At 43.2% G+C, this 16164-nt stretch overlaps 1 protein-coding gene across 2 annotated transcripts in view; it reads left to right on the top strand.

Annotated features, from left to right (window-relative positions):
• LOC124594227 (glutamate receptor ionotropic, kainate 2-like) overlaps positions 1–16164 on the top strand; it is a 281777-nt gene that overhangs the window by 86667 nt on the left and 178946 nt on the right. The window contains exons 3-4 of one of the 2 annotated variants that reach the window (XM_047132590.1): positions 3282–3461; positions 10649–10836. In XM_047132590.1, coding sequence (XP_046988546.1) covers positions 3282–3461; positions 10649–10836 — 368 coding nt within the window. The remainder of the gene's footprint in view (positions 1–3281; positions 3462–10648; positions 10837–16164) is intronic. The other variant, XM_047132591.1, reaches the window with a different exon arrangement.

A 16164-nucleotide genomic window follows, 5' to 3' on the forward strand; every position in this document is an offset into this window, starting at 1 on the left:
AGATAATAAAAATTAATTAATCGCACAACGCCTGTGCTCTTATGTAACCAAAGCAATTACTTTTGATGCTAGTACAGTTTACATGCGCTAACGTAAAGAAATCTGCATAATTACTTTTGTTGCTTTGTACTAAATAGAATCAAAGGTAAGACTTTCCTCACAAATGCGAAAGCTGTTTATGAATAACAAAACCATGTTTTATATAAGCTGAATTAAGTATTTAAGTGTTTTTGGTGTATTTTTGTTTTACGTTTTTTTTATTTTGCCGTTTTGTTGAACAAATCGCTTCTTCTTGCACTATATGATAAATTGTGATACAGGACGCCGTACCATAGGTGCAATCACAATGGAGGGGTATCTGTTGAGAGACCAAACAAATGTATGGTTCCTAATGAAAGGCAGCAGCCTTTTCAGTAGTTTCAGGGGCATCAGTATGGATGATTGACTGATCTGGTCTCGTAACATCAACTAAACAGTCCTTTCTGTGCTGGTACTGCAAACGGCTGAAAGCAAGGGGAAAGTACAGCCGTAATTTTCAGAGTTTCCTTCCACCCCCGCTACAAAAGCAGTCGGCAGCCGCTGTATTGTGCTGCAGCGCTCAGGTGCCCCGACCGTCCGTCTTGACTACTTGCTGTGTCAAGCAGAACCAACACACCTGAGTGGGCTTCTCCACCCAGCGCTTGAGTCACACCTCCTGTTTCATTTCCACTGGCGTTCTAACCTCTACTAATAAAGGCAATAATTCATTACGCCATTTTCATAATAAAGACAATCCATCACCTTTCATACAACAAGCGTTAACAACTATTTACAAGGTGCACGTGACAATGTCAGTCTTCTATAAATATTCATACATACGATGTACAGCCTATAAAATTATACTTAATTCCTGTTGTAAATCTCAGCGAAGTATGTAGATGACTGCTTGCAAGGTGCGAAATTATAGCCACCTTACAAGGTAAGAAAATTTAAAAAGGGAAATAGATAGGCTGATGTTAGGTATAGTGAGATTTAGTAAAATTTAGTGACGGAAGGAATAGAATTTCTGGTCAGCTGAATAGCGCATTATAAATACAAAATCAAATAGAGGTAATGCAGGAGTAGGTTTAATAATGAAAAAGAAAGCAGGAATGCTAGTAAGCTACTGTGAACAGCATAGTGAACGCGTTACACACGAAGGCAACGTCTAACACACTAGTACAACTTCATATACCAACTAGCTCTGCAGATGATGAAGATATTGAAGACAGTATGAGGAAATGAAAGAAATTATATGCATGGTGTTATATGTGTGGTAGATCGTGGCAGCCGTGAAGAATGAAATTTCAATGAATTACGAATTTCACTTGCGTACGGGACGCTGATAGAAATCAACGGGAGAGTGGAAAATGTGTGCCCAATCGGAATTCGAACTAGAGATCTCCTACTTACTAGGCAGGAGCTCTACCACGCTTTTTATTGTTATCTCATTTTGTTTGTCACTGTTCGCTGTATTTGTTTGGGACGGACGTCCCATGACGCTTGTTCAAGTTCATCGTTGATCCAATAACTCGGTTTTTTATTACAGAGGGCAGCTAACCCTCTGACTGAACACGATGAGCTACGAAAGTAGTGCTCCCTGCCGATTAATCTCAAAGCTCGTGGTAAAGCCCATTCCAGCATGAGTTCGAGCGTATGATCCTTGGCTTGTGATCGCCGTAATTATATGTGTATGGTGTATATTCTTTCGGACGCGCATGCAACACTCCTAACGAATACGTAGTGCGTATAGGACCTTAACAAACCAAAGCTCCCGTAGTCTGCCATTTCTTACGGTAGTCTACGGTAACCTACGGCAGTTTTACAACTGTATTACTGCATCACGTGCCTGCTACGTCACCAGGTGGCATTCAGCCCCACGCTAGCCAATGATCATAATGTTTCGGCTCATCACCATGAGCCAGCATTGAATAGACAGTCACATGGGATGAGTTACGTTGTCACTGCACTCACAAGGGAACCTCCCCATCGCACCCCCCTCAGATTTAGTTATAAGTTGGCACAGTGGATAGGCCTTGAAAAACTGAACACAGATCAATCGAGAAAAGAGGAAGAAGTTGTGTGGAACTACGAAAAAAATAAGCAAAATATACAAACAGAGTAGTCCATGCGACAGGTAGGCAACATCATGGAGAGTCTGAGCTTACGAGCGCCGTGGTCCCGTGGTCAGCGTGAGCAGCTGCAGAACGAGAGGTCTTTGGTTCAAGTCTTCACTCGAGTGAAAATTTTAATTTTTTATTTTCAGACAATTATCAAAGTTCAGGCACTCACACATAATCAACTTCGCTCTCCAAAATTCCAGGACATGTTCAGATTTGCTTGGACATAAGGAGGATTTGACGTCTACAAACGGAAACATTTGAAAACGCAAAAAACATATGTTTTGACAGAGCACAGGGAAAACTGTGCGACTGTGAAGCTGTTGCATTCATTTATTGCAGTTTATGTGACAAACTCTTATGTTTTCATCACTTTTTTTGGGAGTGATTATCACATCCACAAGAAAACCTAAATCGGGCAAGGTAGAAGAATCTTTTTACCCATTCGCCAAGTGTGCAAGTTAGGTGGGTCGACAACACATTCTTGTCATGTGACGCACATGTCGTCACCAGTGTCGTATAGAATATATCAGACGTATTTTTCTGTGGAGGAATCGGTTGACCTATGACCTTGCGATCAAATATTTTCGGTTCCTATTGGAGAGGCACGCCCTTTCTTCTACTAATCGCACGGTTTTGCGGTGCGGTCGCAAAACACAGACACTAAACTTATTACAGTGAACAGAGACGTCAATGAATGAACGAACAGATCGTAACTTTGGGAAAATAAAGAAAGTAAAATTTTCACTCGAGGGAAGACTCGAACCAAATACCTCTGATTCCGCAGCTGCTCACGCTAACCACGGGACCACGGCGCTCCTCAGCTCACATTCTCCTTGATGTTACCTATGTTGCACATGGACTACTCAGTTTGTGTATTTTGCTTATTTTTTCATAGTTCCACACAACTTCTTCCTGTTTTCTCGATTGATCTGTCTTCAGTTTTTCAAGGCCTATCCACTGTGACAATTTATAACTAAATCTGAGGGGGGTGCGATGGGGAGATTCCCTTGTCAGTAACGGGTACAAGGATTCACTCCGCTAATCAAGCCTTTGGACGCTTCCTCTGCTCCAGAAATTTCAAGCGAGTATTTGAGTTGCAGTGGGTAGAACGGTGTAGAGCGAGAACTGTGGTGCTCGCAGCCGGCATCTTCGAGGAGACTGACCCGCCGGCGCTGCAGCACGCCTTCCTTTCGGCGGTGGAGGCGGTCAACCGCCAGACGACGATGGAGTTCGTGCTGGGCAACGCCGGCCACCGCCCGCTGCTGCGCTCGCACGTCGAGGTGCTCAACGCGGCCGACAGCTACAGCGCCAAGCGCAGGGGTACGACTCATTCCTTTTACTGCAGCTGACTGCATTAACAGCACCATTCAGTCTTATTCCAGTGGCTATTAGGTCCTCTTCTACAACCCACAAATGTCTCCAAAAAATATGAGCACCTTGCAGTGTCTGCTAAAAGTAGTAGGAGTTTCCAGCGCTTTTCTTGCACTCTCAGTAGAGATAATGAGGGATCCTGCGATTTAAACACATGTAGTGCACTCTTTTATTGTGTAACTTATGCTTGCTTACATCTAATCCAAACGTTGTCGTGTATGTGATTGGTTTGTTATCAAATTAAAGAGATACCTCACTTCCTTGTCGAAATACAGTACCGGCCATTAAAATTGCTACACCAAGAAGATATGCAGATGATAAACGGGCATTCATTGGACAAATATATTATACTAGAACTGACATGTGGTTACATTTTCGCGCAATTTGGGTACATAGATCCTGAGAAATCAGTACCCAGAACTACCACCTCTGGCCGTAATAACGGCCTTGATACGCCTGGGCATTGAGTCAAACAGAGCTTGGATGGCGTGTACAGGTACAGCTGCCCATGCAGCTTCAACACGATACCACAGTTCAGCAAGAGTAGTGACTGGCATATTGTGACGAGCCAGTTGCTCGGCCACCATTGACCACACGTTTTCAATTGGTGAGAGATCTGGCCAGGGTAGCAATCGAACATTTTCTGTATCCAGAAAGGCCCGTACAGGACCTGATCAAATGAAGGGTAGAGCCACGGATCGTAACACATCTGAAATGTAACGTCCACTGTTCAAAGTGCCGTCAATGTGAACGAGAGGTGACCGAGACGTGCAACCAATGGCACCCCATACCATCACGCCGGGTGACACGCCAGTACGGCGGTGACGAATACACGCGTCCAATGTGCGTTCACCGCGATGACGCCAACCACGGATGCGACCATCATGATGCTGTAAACAGAACCTGGGTTCATCCGAAAAATTGACGTTTTGCCATTCGTGCACCCAGGTTCGTCGTCGACTACACCATCGCAGGCGCTCCTGTCTGTGATGCAGCGTCAACGGTAACCGCAGCCACGGTCTCCGAGCTGATAGTCCATGCTGTTGCAATCGTCGTCGAACTGTTCGTGCAGATGGTTGCTGTCTTGCAAACGTTCCCATCTGTTGACTCAGGGATCGAGACGTGGCTGCACGATCCGTTACAGTCATGCGGATAAGATGCCTGTCATCTCGACTGCTAGTGATACGAGGCCGTTGGCATCTAGCACGGCGTTCCGTATTACCCTCCTGAACCCACCGATTCCACAGTCTGCTAACAGTCATTGGATCTCGACCAACGCGAGCAGCAATGTCGCGATACGATAAACCGCAATCGCGATAGGCTACAATCCGACTTTAAAGTCGGAAACGTGGTGGTACGCATTTCTCCTCCTTACACGAGGCATCGCAACAACGTTTCACCAGGCAACGCCGGTCAACTGCTGTTTGCGTATGAGAAATCGGTTGGAAACTTTCCTCATGTAAGCACGTTGTAGGTGTCGCCACCGGCGCCAACCTTGTGTGAATGCTCTGAAAAGCTAATCATTTGCATATCACAGCATCTTCTTCCTGTCGGTTAAATTTCGCGTCTGTAGCACGTTATTTTAATGGCCAGTAGTGTATGTTCTCCCTAAACTGGTTACGTTGTAAAATATAGAGCTCTTAAAGATTCAGTTGATATTACGTGAGTCTGATTCAAAATATTATTTAAAAAATTTTATGAGTAACTTATTTTGTAATTAGATTCTCTGACAGAAACTCCTATTCTAGGTAATTTTCTTCTTGTTGTATATAAATTCTACATGGTTCTTGTTTCATCTCAACATACAGCTCAGTTTGTGGAATTACAGTGATTACTTCATGTAAATTAAGCTTTCAAAAATTTTAATTCGTGTGTCATGTTGTCCCAGGAGCAATTGTCAATATCCAGAGTCGAAAAAAAAGACTAGTTAACAAGGACTCTAAAATGCATACCTTAAGAACCGCCGACCTGGACAGCAAGCTACACCGCGATGTAGGGCGCCTCTCTTGCAGAGTCTGCCACTTGAGTTTGCTAAACATCTCCGTAACGCTATCACGCTTACCAAATAACCCAGTGAAGAAACGCGCCGCTCTTCTTTGGCCGCTCTTCTTTTATTTCGTATTCTTAATGCACTTTTCTATAACTGAAAATGGTTTCTGTATCTCAAGTATTTGATCCCCACAAACTGTTTCCTTAACCATAAGCCTAGTTTACATAAAGAAAGTTTGCAACTTGTAGTGTCTTTGGATTCCGGCTCCAAGCTGAAGTGCTAATTTACATAATTGGCTGTTGCATTGAACAGGTAAGTTTGACGCCTAACATAAAGGTTGCAGGAAGTGAACTGCAAACCACTGAAAGTAGATGCTTGTGTAGAGGTGGCGTTCTAGCACGCCGCAGCTATCTGGTCAAAGGGGAATGATACACTACAGCTCGAATAATGCTGGCAGCTCCATGAGAAACAACTAACAATAATTTATTAAACGAATGTACGTAATAAATGAGAAGGGGTGGCATTGAAATAAGTTTTGAACACTGGTTTAGCCTCTCAGTGAACGGCTATCGATATCTCAGCCTCTTGTGGTGGTGACACGAAACTAATGCTGTCGGTAGATAATAAATTTAAACAAATTTACAGACATGTAAAGAAATTTAAACCAATTTAAAGAAATTTATAAAAATTATATTCGAATTGAATGTAAGCTATTACAGCAAAAAATTCGAAATTCGAGGGGGATGGCGAACACACTTTATGGCTGTACTGTTTGTAATTGTTTAAATAAAGACTTATGTCCAGAGCTGAATGAGTGCATGTAATAAAGATATTAAGAGACTGGGAAACTGATATCTCAACCTCTTGTGGTGGTAACACAACACTAATGCTGTAGGTAGATAATAAATTTAATCAAATTTATAGACGTTTAAAGAAAGTTAAAGAAATTTATACAAATTTATAGAAATTATATTCGAATTAAATGAGCAGCCTCTAGTGGGGCGACACCATACCAACTATGCTAATAAATTTTCCTAGAGGGTGGCTAACAGAATTGATGATGGTACTGCTTGTAATTGTCTAAATAAAGACTTATGTCCAGTTCCTAGGAAGAGGTTAGTGGTGGTAGCCCTTTCTTTCCCGCAATTTTCTTAGCTTAGTAGAGGTAGCCCAATTGAGCTATCTTCCCTCCAAAATTCAAACTTGCCGCCAGGGGGCGTGGCACTTTCTTAGGTTAGTAGAGGCAGCGCAATTGACCTATCTTACCGCCATCGTGAATGACGTCAATCGCGTCATCAGCTGACGTCACATACTTGCGTCACGGTCGCTATCTTGGATTTGGGGCTACGTCCTTGTCTGGGGTGGCCTACTTTGTTGGGACGTCCTTGTTGCTCCACTACCGTCGCCCACGTCTGACATCCACAATGGAGGAACGTCGAATTGTGCACCGAACACATCATAATACCTTTGACATCAGCGTCTGACACCGTAGAGCACGTGTAGACTTTCTGGAACATACTGTATCATCCTGGGCCACTGGTAGTAGCAGCCGGACTAGGGAATTACCATCCCATTCTTAGGTCGTTATTAATACCACAACGCATTTGCAGTCGTGCCTTGTCCGGGAAGTATGGACTGCTGATAAATAGCGTCGCACTGTGTTCAGCGATAAATCACGGTTTGCACTACCCTGGATAATATCGAGTCGAGTATGGAAAGGCGTGGTAAGAGGTCCCATTTTTCCAACGTTTTGGATAGGTACAGCAGTGTTACTGCTGAACCCATGGCGTGGGGAGACATTGGGTATAACTTCAGCTCACGGCTGGTAGTGATCGAGGTAAATCTGACGGCACAACGATACTTCACAGAAATCTTGCGTCCTCATGTGCTCCCTCTCAAGTGAGTGTCGTCGTGCCATTTTTCAGCAGGACAATTCTCGTCTACACATGACAAGTGTGTGTACGAACTGTCCGCATGATGTTGAGGCACTCTCTTGGTCAGCAAAATCCTCAAATCAGTCCTCAATATGACATGTGTGGACATCAAGGACCCATTACAACAGTTATGTGTCAGCTTTCCTCACGAGACCGCACAACAGCTTTACGACACCCTTCCCAACCGAGTCAGTACATGCGTCCATGCCAGACGGAGGTGCAACTTCATACTGATCGGTGGGCTCACACTGTAATGTTCTTTGTAAATCTGCCAATTTTGTAATCACTGAAATAAACTCGCATGCCCCTAAATTCAAGAAGTGTAATCTCGTCTCCTCCTCTCTTTCTGGAACTTTTTTATTTTTGTTTAGTTTTTCAGGCAGAGTAGATTACGAATTGAGACACCAAAGAGAGTAGATAAGTTTTGCTATTTGGGCAACAAAATAACTGATGACGGACGAAGGAGGGAGAATATAAAATGTAGACTGGCAACTGTAAGAAAATTACTGAATGTATTTGTCTCGAGTGAAGCCTTGTACGAAAGTGGAACCTATTGAGCAATGGTGCTATAGAAGAATGATGAAGATTAGATAGGTAGTTCGAATAAATAATGTGGAAGTAATGAACAGAATTGTGAAAAGAATGTCACTTATGGAAAAATCTGACTAAAGGAGGAGATCGGTTGACTTTACACGTTCTCAGTCATCAACGAATGGTCATCATTTTCGTCACAGAAGAAACTATGGGTGTGGTGGCAGGAAGATAAAAATTATGTAGGGAGACTTGAATATAGCGAGCAGGTTCGGATGAATTTGGGTTGTTAGTAGTAATCACAGATGAAAAGAGTGGTCCAAGATTGAGTATCGTAGTACGCTGCATCAAACAATCTTAGAACTGAAGATCAGAATAACATAACATTTTTTTCATTTTTATGTCTTTTTTATTTTTCTCATCACGTTAAAAATAATTCCGAATACAGGGTGGTCCACTGATCGTGACCGGGCCAAATATCTCAGGAAATAAGCGTCAAACGAAAAAACTACAAAGAACGACACTCGTCTAGCTTAAAGTGGGAAACCAGATGGCGCTATGGTTGGCCCGCTAAATGGCGCTGCCATAGGTCAAACGGATATCAACTGCGTTTTTCTTAATAGGAACTCCCATTTTTATTACATATTTGTGTAGTACGTCAAGAAATATGAATGTTTTAGTTGGACCACTTTTTCGCTTTGTGATAGATGGCGCTGTAATAGCCACAAACTTATAAGTACGTGGTATCACGTAACATTCCGCCAGTGCGGACGGTATTTGCTTCGTGATACATTACCCGTTATAAAATGGACCGTTTACCAATTGCGGAAACGGTCGATATCGTGTTGATGTATGGCTATTGTGATCAAAATGCCCAATGGGCGTGTGCTATGTATGCTGCTCGGTATCCTGGACGACATCACCCAAGTGTCCGGGCCGTTCACCGGATAGTAGCGTTATTTAAGGAAACAGGAACTGTTCAGCCACAAGTGAAACTTCATCCACGATCTGCAACAAATGATGATGCCGAAGTAGGTGTTTTAGCTGCTGTCGCGACTAATCCGCACATCGGTACCAGACAAATTGCGCCAGAATCGGGAATCTCAAAAGCGTCGGTGTTGAGAATGCTACATCAACATCGATTGCACCCGTACCAGGAACTACATGGCGACAACTTTGAACGTCATGTACATTTCTGCCACTGGGCGCAAGAGAATTGCTGGCCGGGGTGGCCGAGCGGTTCTAGGCGCTACGGCCGGGAACCGCGCGACTGGTACGATCGCAGGCTCGAATCCTGCCTCGGGCAGGGATGTGTGTGATGTCCTTAGGTTAGTTAGGTTTAAGTAGTTCTAAGTTCTAGGGGACTGATGACCTCAGATGTTAAGTCCCATAGTGCTCAGAGCCATTTGAACGATTTCGAACAAGAGAAACTACGGGACGATGACAGATTTTTTGCACGCGTTCTATTTAGCGACGAAGCGTTATTCACCAACAGCGGTAACGTAAACCGGCATAATATGCACTACTGGACAACGGAAAATCCACGATGGCTGCGACAAGTGGAACATCAGCGACCTTGGTGGGTTAATGTATGGTACGGCATTATGGGAGGAAAGATAATTGGCCGCTATTTTATCGATGGCAATCTAAATGGTACAGTGTATGCTGATTTCCTACGTATTGTTCTACCGATGTTACTAGAAGATGTTTCACTGCATGAGAGAATGGCTATGTACTTCCAACATGATGGATGTCCGGCAGATAGCTCGCGTGCGGTTGAAGCGATATTGAATAGCATATTTCATGACAGGTGTATTGGTCGCCGAAGCACCATACCATGGCGCGCACGTTCACCGGATCTGACGTCCCCGGATTTCTTTCTGTGGGGAAAGTTGAAGGATATTTGCTATCGTGATCCACCGACAACGCCTGACAACATGCGTCAGCGCATTGTCAATGCATGTTCGAACATTACGGAAGGCGGACTACTCGCTGTTGAGAGGAATGTCGTTACATGTATTGCCAAATGCATTGAGGTTGACGGACATCATTTTGAGCATTTATTGTATTAATGTGGTATTTACAGGTAATCATGCCGTAACAGCATGCGTTCTCAGAAATGATAAGTTCACAAAGGTACACGTGTCACATTGGAAGAACCGAAATAAAATGTTCAAATGTACCTACGTTCTGTATTTTAATTTAGAAAACCTACTGTTCGCCTAAAATTGTGAGCTATGTGTTTGTGACTATTACAGCGCCATCTATCACAAAGCGAACAAAGTGGCCCAACTAAAGCATTAATATTTCTTTACGTACTACACGAACATGTAATAAAAAATTGTGGTTCCTATTAAAATAAACGCAGTTTATATCCGTTTGACCTATGGCACCGCCATCTAGAGGGCCAACCATAGCGCCATCTGGTTTCCCCCTTCAAGCTAGACAAGTTTCGTTCTTTGTAGTTTTTTTCGTTTGACGCTTATTTCGTGAGATATTTGGCCCGGTCACGATCAATGGACCACCCTGTATACATAACAAGTTTTCTTAAATTGTAATCTATTAACTGTTTCGTAACAACACATTTTTACTGAAGTAGGCCGTGACTTTCTGCCACAGTACGAGACACTGTGATGTATAATGAGTGGTGATCGCCTCGCTGACTACTTAACCCCGCACAGCCTGCAGCCTGGTGGAGGAGGGCGTGGCGGGCGTGGTGGGTCCCCGGCAGAGCGCCTCCACGGACGTGGTGCGCTCCATGTGCGACCGGCTGGAGATCCCGCAAATCATCGTCAACTGGGACCCCTACCCGCCGCCCATCGCCTCCTACCAGTTCAACCTGCATCCGCATGCTGACTTCATCTCACAGGTCAGCCACTACCTCTCTGCACTACATTGGCGCCTTCAAGGCATCCTAATACCACGACTGCTACGGTCGCAGGTTCGAATCCTGCCTCGGGCATGGATGTGTGTGATGTCCTTAGGTTAGTTAGGTTTAAGTAGTTCTAAGTTCTAGGGGACCGATGACCACAGTAGTTAAGTCCCATAGTGCTCAGAGCCATTTGAACCATTTGAACCATCCTAATACTATTATCATATAGCCGGAGTGAAAAAAATCACACTCTAATCGACGTATAGTCCATTGCCATACAAATATTAATTAGTCATTAATTAGGCGTATCAGCATCAAAGTCTTTCTTCGACAGAATCACAGTACAGAATGTCAAATCGAACACCTTTCAGCCGTCTAAAGTTCCAAATTGTTATTTTATTGGCTACCGTTTCGCCGATAATTATCCCGTCCTCAGGTCCCTTAACAGACTTTCAGGTAGATTCTCACCTTTGTTCCAGTCCAGATAGGGACCAGCCATCGGCAGGTGATGTTCAGAGTGATCACTGTCTCAAAAATCTAAGGATACTGCCCCCTGTTTCGACTGGATCACAGGTGGAAAGCTGGAAATTTTTCCACGAACAATACGAGACTGGAACAGAAGGGACAACCGATACAGGTATTCAAAGCACCATCCGCCACACACTGTCAGGTGGATTTCGGAGTATAGATGTAGATGTAGATGTAGAAGTTCCCTACAAGTAAGCCAGTCGAGTGGCATGAACACGGCGTAATGTATCGCCGAAACTGGTAGTCCAACAAAATAACAATTTTAAAATTTAAACGACTGAGAGGCGTTTTGATTCTTCATTCTGTACTGAACAGCCGAGTTTCCACAACCATCTGTGAAAACATGGACATACAGAGAATCACAGTAACTTCTGCTGCTAATGTGGTGGACATAAAAAAGACAAATTGCAAAGTGATTCACTCTCATAAATCCGATAAGTAGTTTCAAACAAATTACAGAATTTAGACTTTGGTATTTTGCTGCAGGGAACATCAAACCAGCTAGTGGCGTATTTCATATTCATGTTGTCATACGGAACTGTCGCACCCCACTGATGATTTAAGGGTCCATTCTCCTCAGTTAGCCTATGAAATAAGCGATTCTAACGATATTCTTTTGCGAAAAACTAATAAGGCAATCTACGTGAATCTTTTTGTACATTACTTATTGATTCTTGCGAAACATTTTCAGCCGCGCGGTTCCGGACTGAAGTGACTAGAACCGCTCGGCCACATCGGTCGGCTCACAGATGCCGGCAGTAAGGCATACACAAGGTGCAAAACGGCAGTCTACTGGCAGAGCAGCCATGGGTACTCAGGTGATTCATGTGAAAAGGTTCCCGACGCAATTATAGCCACACGACGGGAATAAACAGATCTGAACGCAAAACGGTGGTTGGAGCTAGACCCTTAGGACATTCATTTTGGAAATCTTAAGGGAATTCAATATTCCGAGATTCACAGTGTCAATAGCTGCTGAGCATATCAAATTTCTTCTATTGCCTCTCACCAGGGACAACACAGTGCCCGACGGCCTTCACTTAACAACCGAAAGCAGCGGCGTTTGCATAGAGTTATCAGCGCTAACACACAAGTAACACTGGGTGAAATAACGGCAGAAACCAATGTGAGACCTACAACGAACGTATCCGATAGCGCAGTGAGGCGAAATTTGGGGTTAATGGGCTAAGGCAACAGAAGATCGACGCGAGTGCCTTTGATAACAGCACGACATCGCCTGCAGCGCCTGTGCTGGGTTCGTGACCATATCACTTGGACACTAGATGACTGGAAGACTGTGGCGTGGTCAGACATCCCAATTTAGTTGATAAAAGCTGATAGTAGGATTCGAGAATGATCCAGACCCCACGAAGCCGTTTACCTGTGTTGTCAACAAGACACTGTGCAAGCTGGCGGTAGCTCCATAATGGTGATGGGCTGTATTCATATGGAGTGGAGTCCTCTGGTCCAGCTGAACCGATCATTGACTAGGAATAGTCGTGTTCGGCTACTTGGATACCACCTGCTGGTCCGGAACCGCCCTGCTGCTACAGTCGCAGGTTCGAATCCTGCCTTGGGCATGGATGTGTGTGATGTCCGTAGGTTAGTTAGGTTTACGTAGTTCAATTTGTATACTGATCAAGCAGTAAAGGAAACAAAAGAAAAATTCGGAGTAGGTATTAAAATCCATGGAGAAGAAATTAAAACTTTTAAGGTTCGCCGATAATATTGTAATTCTGTCAGAGACAGCAAAGGACTTGGAAGAGAAGTTGAACGGGATTGACAGTGTCTTGAAAGGAGGGTATAGGATGAACATCAACAAAAGCAAAACAAGGATAATGGAATGTAGTCGAATTAAGGCGGGTGATGCTGAGGGAATTAGATTAGGAAATGAGACACTTAAAGTAGTAAAGGAGTTTTGCTATTTAGGGAGTAAAATAACTGATGATGGTCGAAGTAGAGAGGATATAAAATGTAGACTGGCAATGGCAAGGAAAGCGTTTCTGAAGAAGAGAAATTTGTTAAGATCCAGTATTGATTTAAGTGTCAGGAAGTCGTTTGTGAAAGTATTTGTATGGGGTGTAGCCATGTATGGAAGTGAAACATGGACGAAAAATAGTTTAGACAAGAAGAGAATAGAAGCTTTCGAAATGTGGTGCTACAGAAGAATGCTGAAGATTAGATGGGTATATCACATAACTAATGAGGACGTATTGAATAGAATTGGGGAGAAGAGGAGTTTGTGGCACAACCTGACTAGAAGAAGGGATCGGTTGGTAGGGCATGTTCTGGCGCATCAAGGGATCACCAGTTCAGTATTGGAGGACAGCGTGGATGGTAAAAATTGTAGACCAAGAGATGAATACACTAAGCAGATTCAGAAGGATGCAGGCTGCGGTACGTACTGGAACATGAAGCAGCTTGCACAGGATAGAGTAGCATGGAGAGCTGCATCAAACCAGTCTCATGACTGAAGACCACAACAACAACAATTTAGTTCTAAGTCTAGGGGACTGATGACCGCAGTTGTTAAGTCCCATAGTGCTTAGAGCCATTTGATCTATTTTTTGAACCACCTGCTGCCAGAGAACGATGTAATTTTCATGCATGACGATGAGCCATGTCACCCGCTTGAAGAACATTCTGGACAATTCGAGCTAATGATTTGGCCACTCAGATCTCCTGACATGAATCCCATCGAATATTTATGGGACATAATTGAGAGGTCATTTCGTGTACAAAATCCTGCATCGGCAACACTTTCGCAATTATCAACGGCTATAGCGGCAGCATGGCTCAATATTTTTGCAGGGGACTTACATCGACTTGCTGAGTGGATGCACTACGGAGCGCGAAAGGTGGTACGACGAGATATTATTAGTACCATATGACTTTTGTCCCCTCAGTGTATTTTTTGGCATTCATGGCACATAGCTATCTATACATGCTTTATCATCACTATCACTTTCGGATAACAAGCATCATCACACTATTATAGATCATACGACGTATATTTTTGCTTTGTCATATTTATATGGCAATGTTATTAATACAGATACATGAAAATTATAAATGTCCTTTACAGAAAATACCACGTCTTGAGTACAGATGCCTGTTTGTTCTTTTGATGTGCAGCATTTCTGATGGATTTGTATTAATAACACTGCCATACTGATAGCACACGGCATGATAAGTACATAATACATAAACTTTAATGCTGCGATGATGGTCATTAACTAAAACCGGTGGTGATAATAAAGGGCATATACACAGCTGCCTGTTTTGAATTTCATAAAATACCTAACAGCTGTTGGCAGTTGCGTTCAAGAAATATTCGTTCAATAATACTCAGCAGTTGGTCGAGTGGGTGCTTTTTAAGCCATTATTTACTTCTAACTATCCGAATGAATTTCAGCGTGGCGTTTTGTATTCCTACAAATTGTTTCGTGTTGTCATTCTATATTTGCTCTTAGCATGGTGTTCATCCAAACCACAAGGCTCTGTAAAATGTTGACATGAGCAACGTGAAAATAGCCTGAACCGAGTTACTCGCAATTTGCCACATTTTATCTCACCGTGGCTGAAAAATAAACTTCTACTAATTACTTTGAGGGACTGAGGATGTAACTACAAAAATTTAATGTTTACTGTTTGTGTTAAGTACTTTCATTCAAAAATCTGTGGTTTCACACACACAGCTTGTAAACAGACCACATAAATTTTAATACTCTCCAGAGAATCTACACAGTTCAGAATCTAAATCTTCTCAAATCTCCACGATTTAAAAATTTCTCTTCTGCAACACAATGTACAGGTAATTCAACACACAGATTAGCTCTCCTAAAAGTGAAAAGCCTTAATGCTCCACTCACCACACGGATTCAGAATATGGGCGGCGGACAAAAACCTGCCAGACCGAAAACGATGAAGCAATTAACAACTTGCAAATCACACTAAAGTTGAATTTTAATCAATTCGAATCAAGTGCGACATTAATGTTTCTCGACAAACAACCTTCCAAGGCAGAGTTTTGCAATTCCTACTAACTGCATTACGTAGTCCACTGCGAGTCTGGCACAGAGTTCGACTGCGGCACTTACACGATTGACAAAATGACAGTGAGCGGCGGGACTGTATATATAGCTTCGGTGCGATCCGGTGCAGACCTCGTAACAGAACGACCCCAACTAAACTGCCAGTGCACCTGCATCTGCGCCCTAAAAGCGGCCTCTCGCCACACAGCGTTGAAGAAAAACATCGCCAGTACTTACGTTATCACAGTCTGTATTAATTCTGTAGCTAAATGTCATGTAAATATCTTATAAAAATTTTAGGGTGGAGGGCGATTGTTTCATTTCTAAGAAAAATGTCAAAATTCGGCAAATAGTTCTTTATTTGCTTTAGGTGCCAAATCAAATAGGTACCATCAGCCCGCATTTAAAATTAACAGCTAATATCACTGTCCTCATCTCACAGGTCATACCATGCGGTACACATGCAAGACAGCGAGAAATGTACCGAAGTTCAACCCGAATTGTTACGCAATTTTCGCAGTTTATACTCAGCTACAACATGAATTTTACATTCGGTCTTTTTCAGTGGATTTCTTTAAAAGACGTTGCTCGCCAACTATTCCGTAAACAATTACGAAATATGCCACGCGGAATTCTTCGCAAAGGCAGAGAGTTCACACGCGTTTATCTCTCCAACTAATTCCTTCACAAAGCTCAGATTTTCACAATCTGTCCGTAAATGCATCTGCTTTCATGGTGATATAAACCGAACGTGAAACAACAG

This window comes from Schistocerca americana, chromosome 2, assembly GCF_021461395.2.
Source record: "Schistocerca americana isolate TAMUIC-IGC-003095 chromosome 2, iqSchAmer2.1, whole genome shotgun sequence".
Lineage (NCBI taxonomy): Eukaryota > Metazoa > Arthropoda > Insecta > Orthoptera > Acrididae > Schistocerca > Schistocerca americana.